Here is a 16,935-nt window from a genome sequence, read left to right as displayed (position 1 = left end):
ACCTAGGTTTTCTTGTAATGGGTATGTTCTGATGGATCATATTATTCTTTGTCTGGAAAATCAATCCTTTAATTATAAAATTTAAATTCATACAAATGAAGAGACAGCCATTCTTACTTCCACCAAATAAGTATGCATTCGAGTTTTGCCCTGAATCGACATTATGAGACCTGTGTTATATCAGTACAACAAATGTATCACCAGATTGGAAATAAATACATAAACGCTGAAATTGTTGAATTTTGAATGACATTTTACCTAGCAAGTTTTCGTCATCTGCAGGAACAACCTTGGCAAGGACAGTAAAATTGTCATGACACCTACAAGTGAGCACTGACGTCAAAGAAAAGGCAAGCACATTACCGAGTATTTATGTCAGATAATACAGAAAATACAGTTTAAAAAAAGTTTGATGCCTTAAGCCATTGGATTTCAAATTGTGTCACCCTCCTCTCTCTCTCTCTCTCTCTCTCTCTCAGCTATGATGTTCTTTCAATATGTACGTGTCAATTCCTTTTATAATGGTGTAATTATCACAATAGTCATTTTCCACCTCTGCATATGAAGGAACAGTTTGCTCCGTTTCGCCATCATCTGATAGGTTTTTAATCACATTCGCACTGACTGTTTTTGTCTGAACTAACACCCCATCCCTGCTGTCGGAGGTAGAGGGAGAACCATTCAGAAGTTTCTGTAAACAAAACCATTAAAGATTTACAATAATAACAAACAATCATTATCCCGTATTTTGATTTAATGAGAATAAAAGCATGAGAAAAGATGCTCCGAGATTCTTTGATATTCAAAACGTGTTCTTCAAACTATAAATTGAAATATAAAAATTTTTATCCCCTCAAAATCAAAGGTTTTCTATTCCTTCTAACTGCATATATTTAAGGTACAAAAATTTCAATCAGAATACACCAAAAAGAAAAAGAACATTGTCATTTAAGTTAAAATATGGACAACGGTTTCCATGTCTTGTATTATACCCAATGACTCCAGATCACTCCCTTTTGTTCGTCCGCAATATTCTCTTTGCAATTAAAAGACACCTCTACTAAAATTTTCCCAAGGGTTGTCAGCTGATATTTGAGTTGTAACCCAAGTAAAACTCACCATGAAATATATACTAATCTATATAAAGAACAAGCTGAAGTTTCCTGACTTTGAAAGAACAAACCTTAAACCTGAATGGTTTTCTGGTCGCCAGGGATTAAGATGATTGTGATAACAGAATTGACTGTTCCCTGGAAGAAGAGATTTGATGGCTTTGGATGAGGACATTGGTGATTTTTATAGTAATTCCATCAGTAATATAATTATGTAAGTTGTCTATACTTCCCTGCATAGTCATTGTGGAGGTTTTCCTCTACATTATAAGTTAGTGGCTTTTACAGAAGCGTGGCATTAGAGAAAATGGGCCAGGCAGAAAAGAAGACGTACAGCTGTAGCTGGAAGCTCAACACCGATCTGCAGTAACTTACCACCACTGTGACCCCCACCTCCTGAGTGTGTACCAAATTAGGGGTAGGAACACACGATGAGGGATGGTTTCGGCTGAGGACATCTGTGGTGTTAGCAATAATTCCATCAATAATATATAATTATATATATAAGTAAAACTTATAAACTGGACCTACCAGTGACTGCTGGGAAAAACTGGGTGGCCAATATAGACTGTTGATGTCTGGAAAGATGGATGGAGTTCTGAGAAGAGTGAAACAGGTGCAAAAGATTGGCACCCTTGTATAAATTTCCTTTTAAAAGGACTCCACACCAACGGACAATTCCCCCAGGGTCATCCGAGAGGTAGGATGTAACACCCAATGAGCAGGATGGAACGGTAACAATTCGACTGTTTTTTGTTTGTTTGTTTGTTGTATAACGTCCCTCTCGCTCTCGGGAATTTTTTACTCATACGGAGACGCCACCATTTGCCGGTAGAGAGTTTGCAAATTTTGACCTATATTCGGCACTCAGGGCCAGTGAGCAGTGAGAGATCTTTTCGTGCTAGCACCTACTGCGACAAGGGACCATGGTTTATACGGTCTCATCCGAGGGACCAGTCTCCACGTCCCACAGTGGGATTCGAACCAGCGACGTAAGGATCAACTCCTTTCTCCGCGACTCTAGAGCAGACGTTCTAACCACAGTGCCACTCGGGCGACCGACTCGGCTGGTGCAACGGATTTTGACTGACACAACGGCAGAAACTCAGTGACATTGTGGAAAGGTGTACAAGAACTTGAAGGGTTTAAAGATACATCAAGCAAGAACTAAGTGTGGATCTGGAAAGTAACAGAGGGAACACAAAGTTAACACTGATGAGACATTAGAGGACCAAAGCCAGGAAGAACACCGCAGTGTTGAAAACAAATGAGGTCACTCAGATCTATTAAGAGCAGAGGTGTCAAAACCAACAAACTACAACTGCAGAGCCTTCAGCAGATAGAAAGAAAAAGATACAATGGCCACTTACAGATGATAAGAGATGGGAGATCTTTGAAGACTTTGATAAGATATTAGACACACATTATCTAGAGACGTGCACAGAAAGTTGTCATTGTCAACAATCCTATAAAAAAAATGAGCAAGAACGATTCGGAGTTAGTAACGCCGAAGGGAGAGAGAAGGACCTCAGGACACCAGTAAATCCAACTGGTGGAAGCAAGAAATTAAGACACTGAAAGCGGAAATTAATAATGTTATAGAGCAGTACAGAAAGGCAAGCAGAGAGGAAAAGAAACAATGAATGAGATGAGGTCAATTTATAGGGAAGAAAAAAAAAACAACACTCAAAGTGCAGAAAGAATTAGGAAATCCAAAAGAGAAAGCAATGTTGTTGCCAACCCATAAAGTTTTCAAAAACAACACTGGATGGGACGAAGTCGGGCTCTGTGCAAAGCTCGAAGGATGAAGTTGGAAAAGCATCTGGTAGAATCACATAATGTGAGGCAATGGCTGCACCTGTGAAACTGTAAAAGAATATCGAGAGAGTTTGCCAGAACCAAGGTATCGATAGATATTTAGGAACCATTGAGGAAAGAAGTAGTAGTGAAGAAAGCTAAATCTGAATCTGAATTCCATTCAGAAGTTTATAAGAAGTGCCCAAAATTTCAAACCATCGATCGACGCTACTAGTATCAAAAGTAGTATGGAGAAACAGGAAAATACCATCATGCTGACAGAAAGCTGGGGAATTTTTTATTTAAAAAAAGAGAAATCAGGAAAACATCACATAGTTTCAGACAAACCCGCTAGTCGTTCTCTCTCTCTCTCTAAAGAGAGAGAGAGAGAAACTAGAGGCCTAAAACATCAACCGACATCAGGTAACCACCAAGTAGAGAGTGCATGCCATTGGGTGATTTAACTATCACAACAGATACCCTTGTACAGGCCCGATGGATATTAAATGCAGTGGATCGGACGGCATGGGGAAAAATGGCTTTCAAACTGAAGAAATAAAGATCTTGGATAATAAAAAAAGATAAACCAATTTCAAATAAAGGTGCAAGGAGAAATCATTCCGACTATATTCGACAATCCCATCAAGTTCTTAGGGACGTGGGTCGGTGATTCATAAAGTGACAAGACTTGCCGGTGGAGGGCTGCAAATTTAGACCTGTACTAGTACTTACGGCCTTTGAGCAAAGAGGGATCTTTTTCGTGCCAGCACCTACTCGGTTTATACGTTCTCTTCCGAAGGACCAGTCTCCACGTCCCGCAGTGGGATTCGAACCCGCGACGTCAATATCCAGTTTGTGAAGGAGAAGGAATCAAGTGACAGACAAATGATTTCAGAAAAAGTTAATCAAGCTAGAGATTGGCAACTACAGACAGATTTAGACAAGAAGCTGTAGTTTCCTGACATCGTTTCAACAAATAAATAAGACATGGTTCTCTTGTCGCCAGGGAGTACGAAGATTGCGATAATAGAGTTGACAGTTCCCTGGGAGGGCAGATGTGATGGCTATGGATGAGGACATCGGTGGTTTGAATAGTAATTCCATCAGTAATGTATGTAACATAGTTTTGTTTGATAATAAAATTTACCAGTACCTCAACATTTAAACAGGGATCTCTCAGTTCTGAATTACTTCATTCCTGTTCATTCAGGAATCTTTCCGGTGCTTCTTGTAAACTCATTCTCTATTCAACAGCCACGTAATGCATCTATTTTATAAGGTATGGATAATTGGTGATGATTAGTTTTGAAAACATCTCAGTTTTCATGATTTACGCCTATTTTTTCCAAAAATTTCCTGGAAGATACCTCTCTCTAGGCAGAAGAAACCCCATCGCACACATTCTCCCTCAATGTTTCGCTCCTGGTTAGTCATTACCTCCCACGGCAATGGTTCCTTTGGTATGGGTTTTGTCATCAATAGATGAAAATCCGAATGAGATACAATACAGTTTTAGAGTTAGACTAATTAAATTTGGATGTTCATATAATGTAAAAAGGAGGTTGAAATGTGGCTCAAAATACCATGCCGAGCATACATGTATTTTACTCAGAAAATGAGGTTTTGTTGTTGTTGCTGTTGTAATATTCTAAATTTGAATTTACTGAACTTAATTTTGTATTTACTCAAACCCATTAAATTCAAAATTTGGAACATGACATTTTCATTATTTTTTATTTAACAATAAGCATACCTTGGAAAGGATTTTATAAATACCTAATACCAGTATATTTTGAAACAAACACCCCGTATCCCTTTTAGTCTGACAACTTCCATCAGATTTCAAATTCATGAACTTGAATAATTCCGTAATGATAAAATGACATTGGATGCCTTAAACATGACTTAAAATGCTATAAGAGCTTTGCAAATAAAAACTAAGAACTAAGAATATGTTAAACTCGACAAAGGAATGTCTTAAAATTAACCATTACCTGACCGCAATCAATCTCTGGAACTTCGATTACGATGCTGGAATTCCACCATCTGTCAACAATTATAAAGTAATGAGGGAGTTATAATTAAATGAGAAAATAAGATTAGTATATTAACGATTGTATAATAAATGAATCACAGTTAAGTAGCCACTTACTTGATGATGGTTTTTCCGAGTAAGGCAGCTAAAGGTAAAAGACACAAGACAACAACAACGGATATTGCTGCGATGTCTGTAATAATATATACATGTAGTCCATTTATTGACTCAGGTCAACATTTCATTGCAAGAGTATTTCAGAAACAGTTATATAAATGGAATGCATTTGAAATATGAAAAGATTGAAGAAACACTCACGTAAATGAAATGTATTTTTCAGTTCTAAACATTGGATGTCGTTTGTTTGTGATTTCCCTCCAATATCCACTTCAATTTTAGCACAAAATGTGTCTTCCTGAATTATAGTGTAAATATATGATGTCACATCCGCTGCCATCTTGACCATTTTCTTAGCTAAAATGAAATTATATTTTACTGTCTAAGATTTTTGAACTTCTCATCTTTTGTTGGAAGGACAATCTCAATATTTACAACATCTGTATTTTGACGTTATAAGATTACAGGCTATGGTTACTTAAATACTATATAAATCTATAATAGGCACCATGTTGCTCACTTGTGCAGTTGGGAGTGTTGCAAATGGTCAAGACAAACTTTGCACCAAATTTCGATAGTAAGTGCATGTTACAGCGGGGCATCCTCCAGATTATGTTAATATGGGTCTGTTTCAGTAGTGTCAAGGTTACTTCTGGAGGTCTTGGAAATTCTGTAATATGTCATAGACTACTAATAATTCTGTGATATATAATAAACTGGATCTATAAACAAATTGAAATATCTGAACAGGAAACGATCGCTATTGATATCCTGAGCAAATTTAGGACGTCCAAATTAACGATCATTTCAATAAATATTGTAATGTTTCGTTTGGTTATTACTTTGACGTAAAGGTCTGACTGCATCATTGAAAGTTAGTGTCCCTCATTCAAGATCATGACTTCATTCAGTTGATTCTACATGCTAAGTTTTGATTACGAAATTATTTAGAATTCTTTGTTCATGTCTGTAATATTGGTTAGGTTTCTCACTTACTGTTGTTTCGGATGACACAAGTTGCCCATTTGATTCCGCTTGTCTTTTTATTATGGACTACCGATACACCATATTTAAGAAAACTAACACGGTCATGGTTTCTTGTTATTGTTGTATTTTGAAGGCCTTGGAGCAAGTGTAGATACTAGAAAATGAAACACTTTGAAAGAAACAAGGTACTCATGTGATTTAAAAAATATTTGTGAAACATGGAGTGCTTTTACGAGTACCTTATAGTCATCATGGCACCAGTAGACGGTAAATCTATTATGTTCATGGGGATGAGCAGCTTTCCAGTACAGTACTGTGGATGTTTCATTAGTGCTGACCACAACTGCAGGAGGTGGCAATACTAGTTTAAGGAAATTAAAATACATAATTTTAGTATAATTTGAACATTGGTTCATTATTCTTCATTGTTCAGATATGAATGTTATCATTTCTAAAACAAATTTATTTTAAAACGTAGAAAGAAAAAAATTAAAATATATCTTCAAAGATTTTCTCATCCATTTGTTTCAGAACAGGCAAGTAATGTTTATTTGAATATAAAGGATGTCATTATACAAAAAGTACACCTGGCCTACATGTGATATCTTTACAGGTGTTGGATTTCAGTAAAATTAAATATTTACATTGATCTTCAGTAGGAATCTTAATGACAGCAAAATCTCGTGATATTCCGATTTCATTTTGTGACCAAATTCTCGCAGTAACTTCCTGTTGTGCAGGAACTTTAAATCGGACAGAACTGAGTTCTGTCTCCATGGTGCAGTTCTTGAGTTTCCGAGACTTCACAAGAGGGCAAATTGAAACAAGGTATTGTAAATGAGATCCATAAATCCTTTGTTTTCGTATATCCTGCAAATTATCGAAAACATAAGCCGACCATAATTGTCTGGTATATGAGAGAGATATTCTTACATCAAAAAGAGTTTATCCCTATCCCTGTGGACAATTCAACAGAGGTGAAAAGTAACGTACCTGCCAAAAAATCATTATATCCCTATATTCGTCACGTCCACGTGGAAATACAGTGAAAGAATTAGACTTAACAATTGGTGGAAGACCAGGTGCTGAAGAATAAAAGAGAATCTGGAATGTGTACGAATTCATTAGTTTACCCAAAGATATGTTCACCAGTGTTTAAAGCATAAGAGAAGCTCGAGTCGGTTTTGAAAGGAATAAGGCCATCACTCAAGCAGAGTGTTCCATCATTCAAAGGATAGAGTTTCTATAAGTTTTAATTTTGGGAGTTATTAACTAGCATGCATAAAACAAAAAAGCAAGGAGAAATGAGATTAAAATAATAAATCTTTTCTTGGACACAAAAACATATATTAGTACACAAAATCTACATTCCTTGTAACTATATTGCGATAGTATTAAGTTTTATTTGCCTGCTTTTGTTGTTGTCACTGTGACAGACCGATTATCACTCCAGATTCCTCCTTCCAGCGGTAAAGCTGCTATCTTAATGAGGTATTTTGTATAAGGTATCAAACCACAAGCATCTAGCTTTGTCTCGCTGATTGTCCAAGATCTTTCCTTCAACCAAATTCGAAACATTATGGATTTTTTTTTTCATCACTGTCTCATTTCTAAAGAAAATTTCAGACAGAAGCAAGTTGGCATATTCTAAATAATTTCACACCAGCTAAAAACAATTTTATTTTTTATTACATGTATATGGTTCGAGTTTATAATATCAAATAATTATAAATAAGTACTACACTTTACACCTGTCATATTTTTTACGCTTACAAATTCCTGTTGATTGCCACCAGAGAGAGGTATAAATACAACGTGGTATAGCTTTGGGTACAGAATCCGGAGGTATTCCTGACCATGGAACCACTGAAGACTAACACAGGAGGGAGTAGTATTGGTGACAGCAATGTCCTCCACTGGGGGAAGTTTGACTGAGGAAAAGTGAAAATTCACGTGGCAACATTATTTTATTGATTTATTTATTTTTGTAATAAATTTTGGTAATGAGGACAGTCTTCTTTATTGAAGGTATGTTTGGAATAAGATAAAATAAATTTTATAATTTATTAGCAATTGATTAATACATGTGGGTCAAATGCTGATTCCACAATCTATAATTATCACCTATAAGTGCGTGAAATAGTATAAATAATCACTACACTATTCCCTCTTTCAGGGTTTATAAAGAGATTTCATTACAAAAGCTGAAATAAAACAGTCAACATTGATTTTAGTGTTCGATGAAGTATCGTTCGCTTGCATTAATTAATTCAATAAGTACTTCATAAATGTAATGAAGGTATTTGCATGGTTGTAGACCATGAAATTGTCAAATGAACAAACACACACGCACACTATAAGGAATACACAACCAATATTGAAGTGAAAAGTAAAGAATCTTAACACGCAGACCGCGTGGGTTGGACTCGACTTCGTGATAAAAAGAGACAAAAATAATTTTTAAGGGAGTTACATTTCAATTAAATATATCATATTTATTGCGTACAAAACTTCGTCATACGTGTTTATAGAAGAAGAAGAAAACGTCATTTTTAAAGCAGTTTTGAGATTGTGACCGATCCATGATCTTTTACCTTGAAAATAGTTTAGTACTTGAGAACGACAGAAATTCCATAATGTTTACTTCTGATAGGCAGAACAAATAATCATTTAGTCATATATTTAAGTCCCATTTCCTGCAAATAATGGATTTTTTTTTCAATTGTTAATCATGTATTCTCCAGTATTTTTCTTTTAGCGATATAAAAGACATTCCATTTTTTTTAAATTTATCTAGCGGGTTTTTGGTACAAGATTCTTTTAAAACTGAACTTACTTAAGAGGTAGATACAAAATGAATTGTAATCAACTGCATTGAAAATTTCAGGATAAGAATCACGCGTTTTAAATGAAGCATAACTAGCATTCATTTGAAAAGCAAAAGAACTGAAGCAACAATATTCAGGTATATCTGTAAAACAAACAATCAGTGGGGGTATTGCAGCATAATTGCGTGTCAATCTTGTGACGTGAGAAGAATTAATATTTTCTCTGTGAACCTCGTCACTCCTTGAGGAAATAGAAAAATCGGAAAGGTTGTTGACACATTGAAAGTCTTCCAATCAATCCGCTGAGCAATAAAGCCCCCAGAGCCACAGAGATTTTATGAGGATCACTGCCTGGACTCAAGAACATGCTTCTTTTCATTTAATTTTTGCCATGGGGGACTTTTTCCTCATCAGATACAATTTCCCACATCCTAATTATCCATAAATTGTACATTGTGTACATCCAAATTACACATAAATTGTGAACATCAACCAATATGTCCACCGGGAATAAAATCGTCAAAAAGGCAAAAAATGAGAGAATGTTTCCAAGAATGTAAATACATTGAAGTGTATTTTTCAGCTTTTGTGCACATTTTCTCTATTGGTACCTCTGAAATCTGAAGAGCTGACAAAAAATGGTAATAACAGTGCAGAAAAATGAAATTGTTAGACCTAAGATATTTATACGATAGAATAGATTGGTAATTAGGAAACTTTTTAGATTGACAATTAGAAAAAATTATCATGTAAGATACAAAAACTGTATTCTTAAGCTTTTCGAAGAAAAGTAAAAAAAATCATTTTGTCATTATGAACTTCAAGACCTAAGAAAAACAATAGAGAACTTGCCTGTTTCCTGACAACGAACTTCTTGGCACGTGTTGAACAAGCTAACACAAACATCAATGACGCAATGCGGGTCCAAATCACCAAGCGTCATATCCCATCTACAGAAACTCTGTGTCAGGATCGGACAATCAAACGAACTGGACACCAAGTGACCAAATATCAAACTCCTGTAAATAAATATTCATAATTTTTTTAATAATGCATATAAAACGTTTACTTATGAATTTTATCTACAGTGAATTAATTCAAATGTACTGAGAGTACTGTAGATTCTTCAGGAAACAGTAAATCTGGTCTCATAAAAAATGGGATCTCGTATAAATCCTGTAACAATACGAATCATGAACAGGGCAAAAATAAAGACCACTACAAGCACCAGAGATGGGATAAGGTGCCGAGGAGGAGTAAACATCCCCTGTCGACCGGTCACACCTGCGCCTGAGTGCTTTGTATTGTCTGATCAGGTAATCCGTAAACAAATTAAGTGTAAAAACATGGTATGGAACATATCAGTCAAAATAAGACCCAAATATAGGTTGCATTTGAAAACAAGGTCATTATATTGACCATTGAATTTGCGAGATGCTGACTTTAAAAGAGATTGTTAAAAACTGTAACATCAACTTATTTGTCAGCAGCCTACCTCGGATTAAAAATTGATAGTACTCAGAACATGCTTTTGCCTATCGAATCAGTTGGGAGACATAAAAACCATATGCAAGTGATACTGGAAGCTTACTGCAAAAACGGGGAAGCTGAAGTCGAATATGAAGTTGGAAAAGTTGAAGTCATCACGTTTGTCATATAGTTTAGTAACTGTTATTAGTAGGCCATGAACATCTATAGTTAGTAAAACATCCAAATACTTCACCATAAACAGATGTAGCAGACTCTGCGGTGTCTTTTATTTCGATTTCAATGGGATATATTTTGAGTCAGCATATGAATGAAAATAACTATCGTTAATTGATAAAACTTTGTCGATATATCTGATTGAATGCCTCAGCAAGAGTTTTCTTTTTCTCATGTAGAAATTTTTTTTTTAATAAATTCTGCTACATAAGAATAGAAACACAGGTCAGCTAACAGAGCACAATTAGTGCCCACCATAATTTCAACAGATTATTGGAAACCTTGTCTTCAAAGACTACAAAGATATTGTCAATGAGGAAGTCAGTTTAATACCAACTGCAGAGTACTGTGTGTAGAATCAGGATGATTTTGATAAAGGAACTCTATAAATGAACACTCCCAAGATAAAAATTCTGAGTTCCATTTTTATTGAAGAAGATGTCAAAAAGTCTGGTATTTAATATATTTCGAGGAATGGTTGTATAAAGCGTAAAGATGCCATACGTTGTTTTACTTATGATTGGGGGGGGGGGGGAGGGGGTATTAAAAGTAATAATTTGTCATTTGGTTCTCTGCAATATGTAACTGCCTTTGATTTGAAATTGCTATTTAGATAATGGTTGAACTCACTTGGGAAACGGAGAAAATCTTGCTCTGGTACACTCGCAAACTTATCTTTCTATGCATCTATTGGGATTCGATATTCATGCTTCATGATTCATTCTAAATAGATCAAAACACAATGTGCGAGCATACTAAAAAGAAGCTATCCACACAAGAGATGAAATGCAACTGATAGTCAATAAACGTCTTAACGGGTCCTCAGCATTTACACTATATGATGCTAAATTTAATTATAAAGCACACAATGCGAGCACTTTATTTAAAGATGAAAATACGACACAAATAGCAATAATGATGGCGCTGTTCTCTTTATATATTTTAGGGCTTTGTCAGTATATTGTTGAAGCTTGTCTTTCAAGCTTACTTCTATAAATACACTGGAAATATAAGTTTGCAACTAGGTTAGAAAGAACTAGCCATTCAAAACCTGGACCAAGCAACAGATAACAGAAATGGTTGAATGTGCTTGAAATATTTTCTTTCGTCTTCGACTTTGAAACGTAAATGAATATGAAACCATCCTACATTTTGTGTGCGCGAGCGTTTCAGATCACTCAGGGGCCCTATTCAAATGTTTGTTATTGAGTCGTGTAGTTTTCCGTCGTCCATCTTTAAATCTTTACCCATGGGTCCCCAGGATTGAGGTGAATTCTAAATTGGCTTTATTTATTGGGATATTTTTTTCGTACTTGAGACATCCATAATATATCTTATGAATATCCTATGTACTTCTTGACTTTAAGAAAAAACGTTTATGCTTCAGGGTTTGGTTAGCTTGCAACTATGCTGCAAATGCATCTTCCAACATATTCTTTTCTCCTTTATATTTAGGAGATAAACACCTTTCTTTCTTTATACTGAGCGAAAAGCCCTCAACCAAAACTGAAATATACGTATATCTCCTGTTAGTCAATTAGAGGATGCTGAGCTTATACCCAAAAAAGGGATGGAGACAGGTCATCCAGCAACTACCAATGATATAAATAACCACCAATGATATAATAACCACTAATGATATAAATAACCACCAATGATATAATAACCACCAATGATATAAATAACCACCAATGATATAAATAACCACCAATGAATTAAATGACCACCAATGATTTATTAACCACCAAAGATGTAACCAAGAATGATATAATAATCACTTATAATTGAATCTAATAACCACCATTACTTAATAACCATTAATTATATAAAACAAAGATTGATTCAATACTTATAATCACCAACGATTTAATACTAATAATTACTCATGATATAAGAACTACCAATTATCTAACGTTAATAATAACCATCAGTGATATAATAATTACTAATGATACAGGTCGAGTGAGCAGAATGGTACGTATCCCACAGATGGAATCATACAAACGCTTTGCTTATAATGTAACGACCATTTAATTATTTTAAAAATTGCCATCTACTGATAAAATTCTTAACTGATATAGGTAGTAAACATCTTTGTTGTTTGATACAATGCAAAAGAGCTACTAGAATCGCATCGATTTGGATGAAAAATGTTTTTAAATACGTTTTTGCACAATATTTAGACGTGCAATGTGTATTTTGTTGGAAAAGTGTGTGCGATGCAATATTTATCACAGAGATCTAAAACTTAAAAAATTAAACCCCCCAAAAATGCATTTAAATGAGATAGGTTTTACAGTCTTGATATTGGACTTAAGAGTAGCAAGGTAATTACAGGTAACTATGATGGGTTTTTTCTTAGATACTGAACACATTAGTAAAAGGATGGGCTCAACATAAAGTTACAGATGTGTATTGTTTAACTAAATGTGCCAAATAGTAAAATTTTACCCTTTTGCTTTCTTAATGCAATATAAAGTTATTTGAATAAACTGTGAGAATTCTAGTATCTGATTGAAATGGAATAAGATTGGCACGATGAATTCAACTGATATAAATTGATGAAAGTTTCTTTCAACTGAAATCTGGTCGCGCATTTCTTTTAAAGCACTCCCAACATTGATCTGAATATATAAGCATTTATTATTGAATATTTTATGGCATTATAGACCACTTTAAGAATATTTCACAACTATCTGATTTTAAAAATAAAGTCATGGCCGTAGGAACCGGGGGGGGGGGGGGGGGGGCACGGAGGGGCGTGCCCCCCCTCCAATAATTTTGCCGATATATAGAATACTATAGAAAACATAGCTACTATATGCTTGTGACCCCTCAATAATAACGTGTGATGACCTTCTTTTTTTTTCTTTTTTTTTTTTTGCTTGTCAAGGAATTTTGGTGGTTGATAGTACCCCCCCCCCCCAACTGAAAATGTATGGTTGTGCCCCCTTAAAGTGAAATTGCTTCCTACGGGCCTGAAAGTGGCCACTTGTTCAGGTGAATTTCGATTTTATACATCATATTTCACTTCATTTAAATCCCCATACTTTAACCTCAGAATATATTTACTTAGCTGTTTTATTGAGGTGAAAATCAGCAGATATATATAGCTCTGTGTGTGCCTAAATTTGAGATTCTGATGACAAAAATAGACATTACAATATACCATGTCACGGTAACGTTGGATGTGCTCTCGTCTTTTGTAGAGTTCCAATAGCACTGGAGATATTCATCGTAGTTGTAAGTGAAACATGTGACGTCATCACCTGACAACAGAAGAAAACATTAAAAGAGGAAATACTTTACATTTGCTGGGCAGATCCAAATTGGTAAAACTTTAAAACAAGCTATATGGCATCATATCTAATTTTTCTACTTACTTTTTACAAGACCTGGCAGAAGCAAAACAAATATGAGCTGAATAAGTGTCCAAGTGTTCATTTCGGGTAGCTATCATCTCGAAAATTTATAAATCCAGAAAACATACAGTTCACAACTATATCTCCATAACTCGATCCTTTCCCTAAGTTCTCAGTCTGAGCTTTATTCTTTGTTCTTATACAAATGTCGAGATTGAATTAGGAGGAAAACTGAACTTTAAACCTTTTTCTGGCATTTAAATATTTTTTTCATTGACTAAAGAAATCTGTGAATTATGAATTTGATGTCTATTGATTAATATAAACTCATACAGAATACACACGGTATGTATTATAACGACTACACCCACCGATTTTATATGCTGATCAATATATAAAATCATTTTCTAAAGAATTTTTTTTTCATGGATCAGTAACAGAGACTAAAATATGGGGTAGCTACGTAATAATTATATATTAGGTCGAAGAGCAGAGGGGAAATGAGGGCACGTACAAGAAAGATCTTTTCTTTCGAAGGGAGCTATGGTAATTGTTGCTCTCTTATTTTGTGTAGAAAATCGAAACCTGCCAAAACAGCAGTAATTCTGAGGCATCTCAGGGGAAGCTTTGTTAGGAACTACAGTCTGTAACCTTCTTGGGAATTTGAGAGCCATTTTTCATTCAAGTTGCTGAAACTATGTAGATAAAACACCGTTAGCACTGTTCTATCCTTTTCTGATTTCTGGAGGCAATGGAACAGAGATACATCAGAAATCTATCGATTGAAATGGTCGTTCTACAGAAGGGGCATGTTCTGTGGATATCCATGATCCTGCAAAGATTTTGCTGTTGTAGTAACGTTGAAGACTAACTCAATTTAAGCAATTTAGGAGCAATATGCACAATATATAATTGGTTTTAGTTTAGGATGAGGAATATTCCAGATTGCGGAAGACAAGCACGCATAAATGAGATAACTTTAAGAATATCCGATATAGTAGATCATTAAGACTGAAATATATCGAATTGCTTTGGTAGCTTTTAATGGCATTCATTTTCTTTCATGAGAATATTTTTTTTTTTAAATTATTGAAATAGGAAAAAGAATTAAAACAACCATTACTCTACAGATCTACACCTAAAATGCCTGTAAATATTTATATACAGGTATAATTGTGTAGTGAACTTTCCTAGCAATTCCACTTTTGTTATTTCACAGTAGAATGCATGGTACATACTAGTAGCATTTTGCCACGTGTGTAACCTACTTTTGATACATTACGTGTGTATTTTTCTGACCGATATCATAGTCCTATAGGTTAACAGATACATGTAAGTACAAGCTTAAACAGAAAGGTAATGATTGAAGCTATTTTTTATTGTGGTGTTCATTAGACACGGCTGTAGATCCAGAGACACAAATAATTAGATAAGTAATTATCAATACTATTACTGTCTCTGACAATAATGGTTAGGTCGCCAAACACACAGGGTACGTCCTGCAACACAACAATGCAAAATTTACATAATCTTCAAATATTTGCGAATTATTTGAGTTTATTGGTAAACCATTCGTGCTCCTCCTTCGATAACATCATCTAATTCATAGCAAATGAGATGGAAATTGTTCCAATTTTTATCTAAAGAAAAAGGCAGTGGCTTTGACACTTGCATTGTTATGTCCTGTAATATACCAAAATATGGAACGAAGTATGCACGAAATATGGCAATATGATTATGTAACTCAAAATTACAGTAATTACAAAATTCTTCATTTTGTTTTCTTGACTCTAACACCAAAGACCCAACCCATCCTCTAAGTTCACACTCTGTAACTCAATCCGTTGTCCCAGGTCAACAGGATATGGGAAAAATATGCATTCTGACCCAGCTTTGTCAAATCCTTTCAGACTGAATCCCGTGTAATCACAATATTTAATGACTTTCTTTAAAAATACATTGATATCTAATCTTTTGCCAATCCAGGGTTCTTTTGGTTTATTTGGAAAGAGATAAACTGACTGATTGATCGCATAAATAAAGCTAGTCAGAATTTTTTCACCGAAAAAACATTCGTATCTGATATCTGTATTAAACGATTTATTTTATTTCTTCTCTTTCTCTCTCATGTATGAACAGGAACAGAATAAAGGTGACAATTTAATTTGCACAAACCTTTCTGTTGATTTACCTATGAAAATGTAAGTTAATCCACCCAAAGATTACGAGGGAAATTCTTATTGACAACGGCGTATTACAATACGTCACTATATTGAAATAAAAACAATACTTACAAATGTCCATGCCATAAGTTTCCTGCTGAAAGGGACATTTAAATTTTATATGTATTGTTCTAATTTTTTAAAGTAAGTTATTGGTCTATTTTGATAGTTACGGTTCAGTTAAGTCAACTCCAACGTCATGTTGTAGACTCATCTTATTTAAATGTTTCATGTTTGTTTGTTTGGTTTTTTTAATCATATTTTCCGTGTAATAAATTCCATTTGTGTTTTAATTTTAGAACCATAAAAAAATCCTAAGTAATATATATCGAAACAGTACCATGAAATGAAATAGGGTATTGATTTGTTAAGCGTTGTAATATATGATTAATGTCATTACATCACAGTCAGATTAAAGAACAATTACCTGGTATATATTGTTATTTTTTCCTTATATGAATTCCAATGGAGATTAAGGCTAATGACCATTAAACATTCTAAATGATCTTAATTTAGCGCTGGTTTTATTAAGCTTCTTTATTTTCAGTATATATAGCAGTTGACATGTCTAATTTAGAGTCTGTATATTCTTTAGGAATTTTGCAGCTAGTATTTATTTGGACAGCAGAAGATTAGGCATTTGTAATAGATCGGTGTAGACATGTCGACGCAGAATCGAGTGTATTCCAAATTACTTAGCTCATTGAAGCACTTTGTCTACATTTTATGATTATGAGAGGTGCAGAAGTCAGACTTGAACGTTATATAACT

At 34.7% G+C, this 16,935-nt stretch overlaps 1 protein-coding gene and 1 long non-coding RNA gene across 2 annotated transcripts; both read right to left on the bottom strand.

Moving 5' to 3' along the window:
* Nucleotides 1-355: 355 nt before the first annotated feature.
* Nucleotides 356-4,955, bottom strand: LOC133176820 (uncharacterized). Its single transcript, XR_009719555.1, has 2 exons — nt 4,904-4,955; nt 356-691 (listed from the first exon to the last, which is right to left on the bottom strand). It is a non-coding gene; the product is annotated as an uncharacterized LOC133176820 (long non-coding RNA).
* Nucleotides 4,956-5,057: 102 nt separating this feature from the next.
* Nucleotides 5,058-14,067, bottom strand: LOC133176775 (uncharacterized). Its single transcript, XM_061311845.1, has 12 exons — nt 13,964-14,067; nt 13,750-13,849; nt 9,729-9,895; nt 7,822-7,979; nt 7,458-7,605; nt 7,042-7,133; nt 6,693-6,918; nt 6,288-6,409; nt 6,058-6,202; nt 5,582-5,731; nt 5,263-5,418; nt 5,058-5,137 (listed from the first exon to the last, which is right to left on the bottom strand). Exons 1-12 carry the CDS (start codon nt 14,022-14,024, stop codon nt 5,058-5,060), a joined length of 1,605 nt encoding a protein of 534 aa, XP_061167829.1. The 5' UTR covers nt 14,025-14,067.
* Between the last annotated feature and the right edge of the window lie 2,868 nt (nt 14,068-16,935).

Source organism: Saccostrea echinata, unplaced genomic scaffold (genome assembly GCF_033153115.1).
Source record: "Saccostrea echinata isolate AGI-Se365-2 ecotype Australia unplaced genomic scaffold, CSIRO_AGI_Sech_v1 ptg000081l, whole genome shotgun sequence".
NCBI lineage: Eukaryota > Metazoa > Mollusca > Bivalvia > Ostreida > Ostreidae > Saccostrea > Saccostrea echinata.
This window is presented reverse-complemented; position numbering and strand designations above follow the sequence as displayed.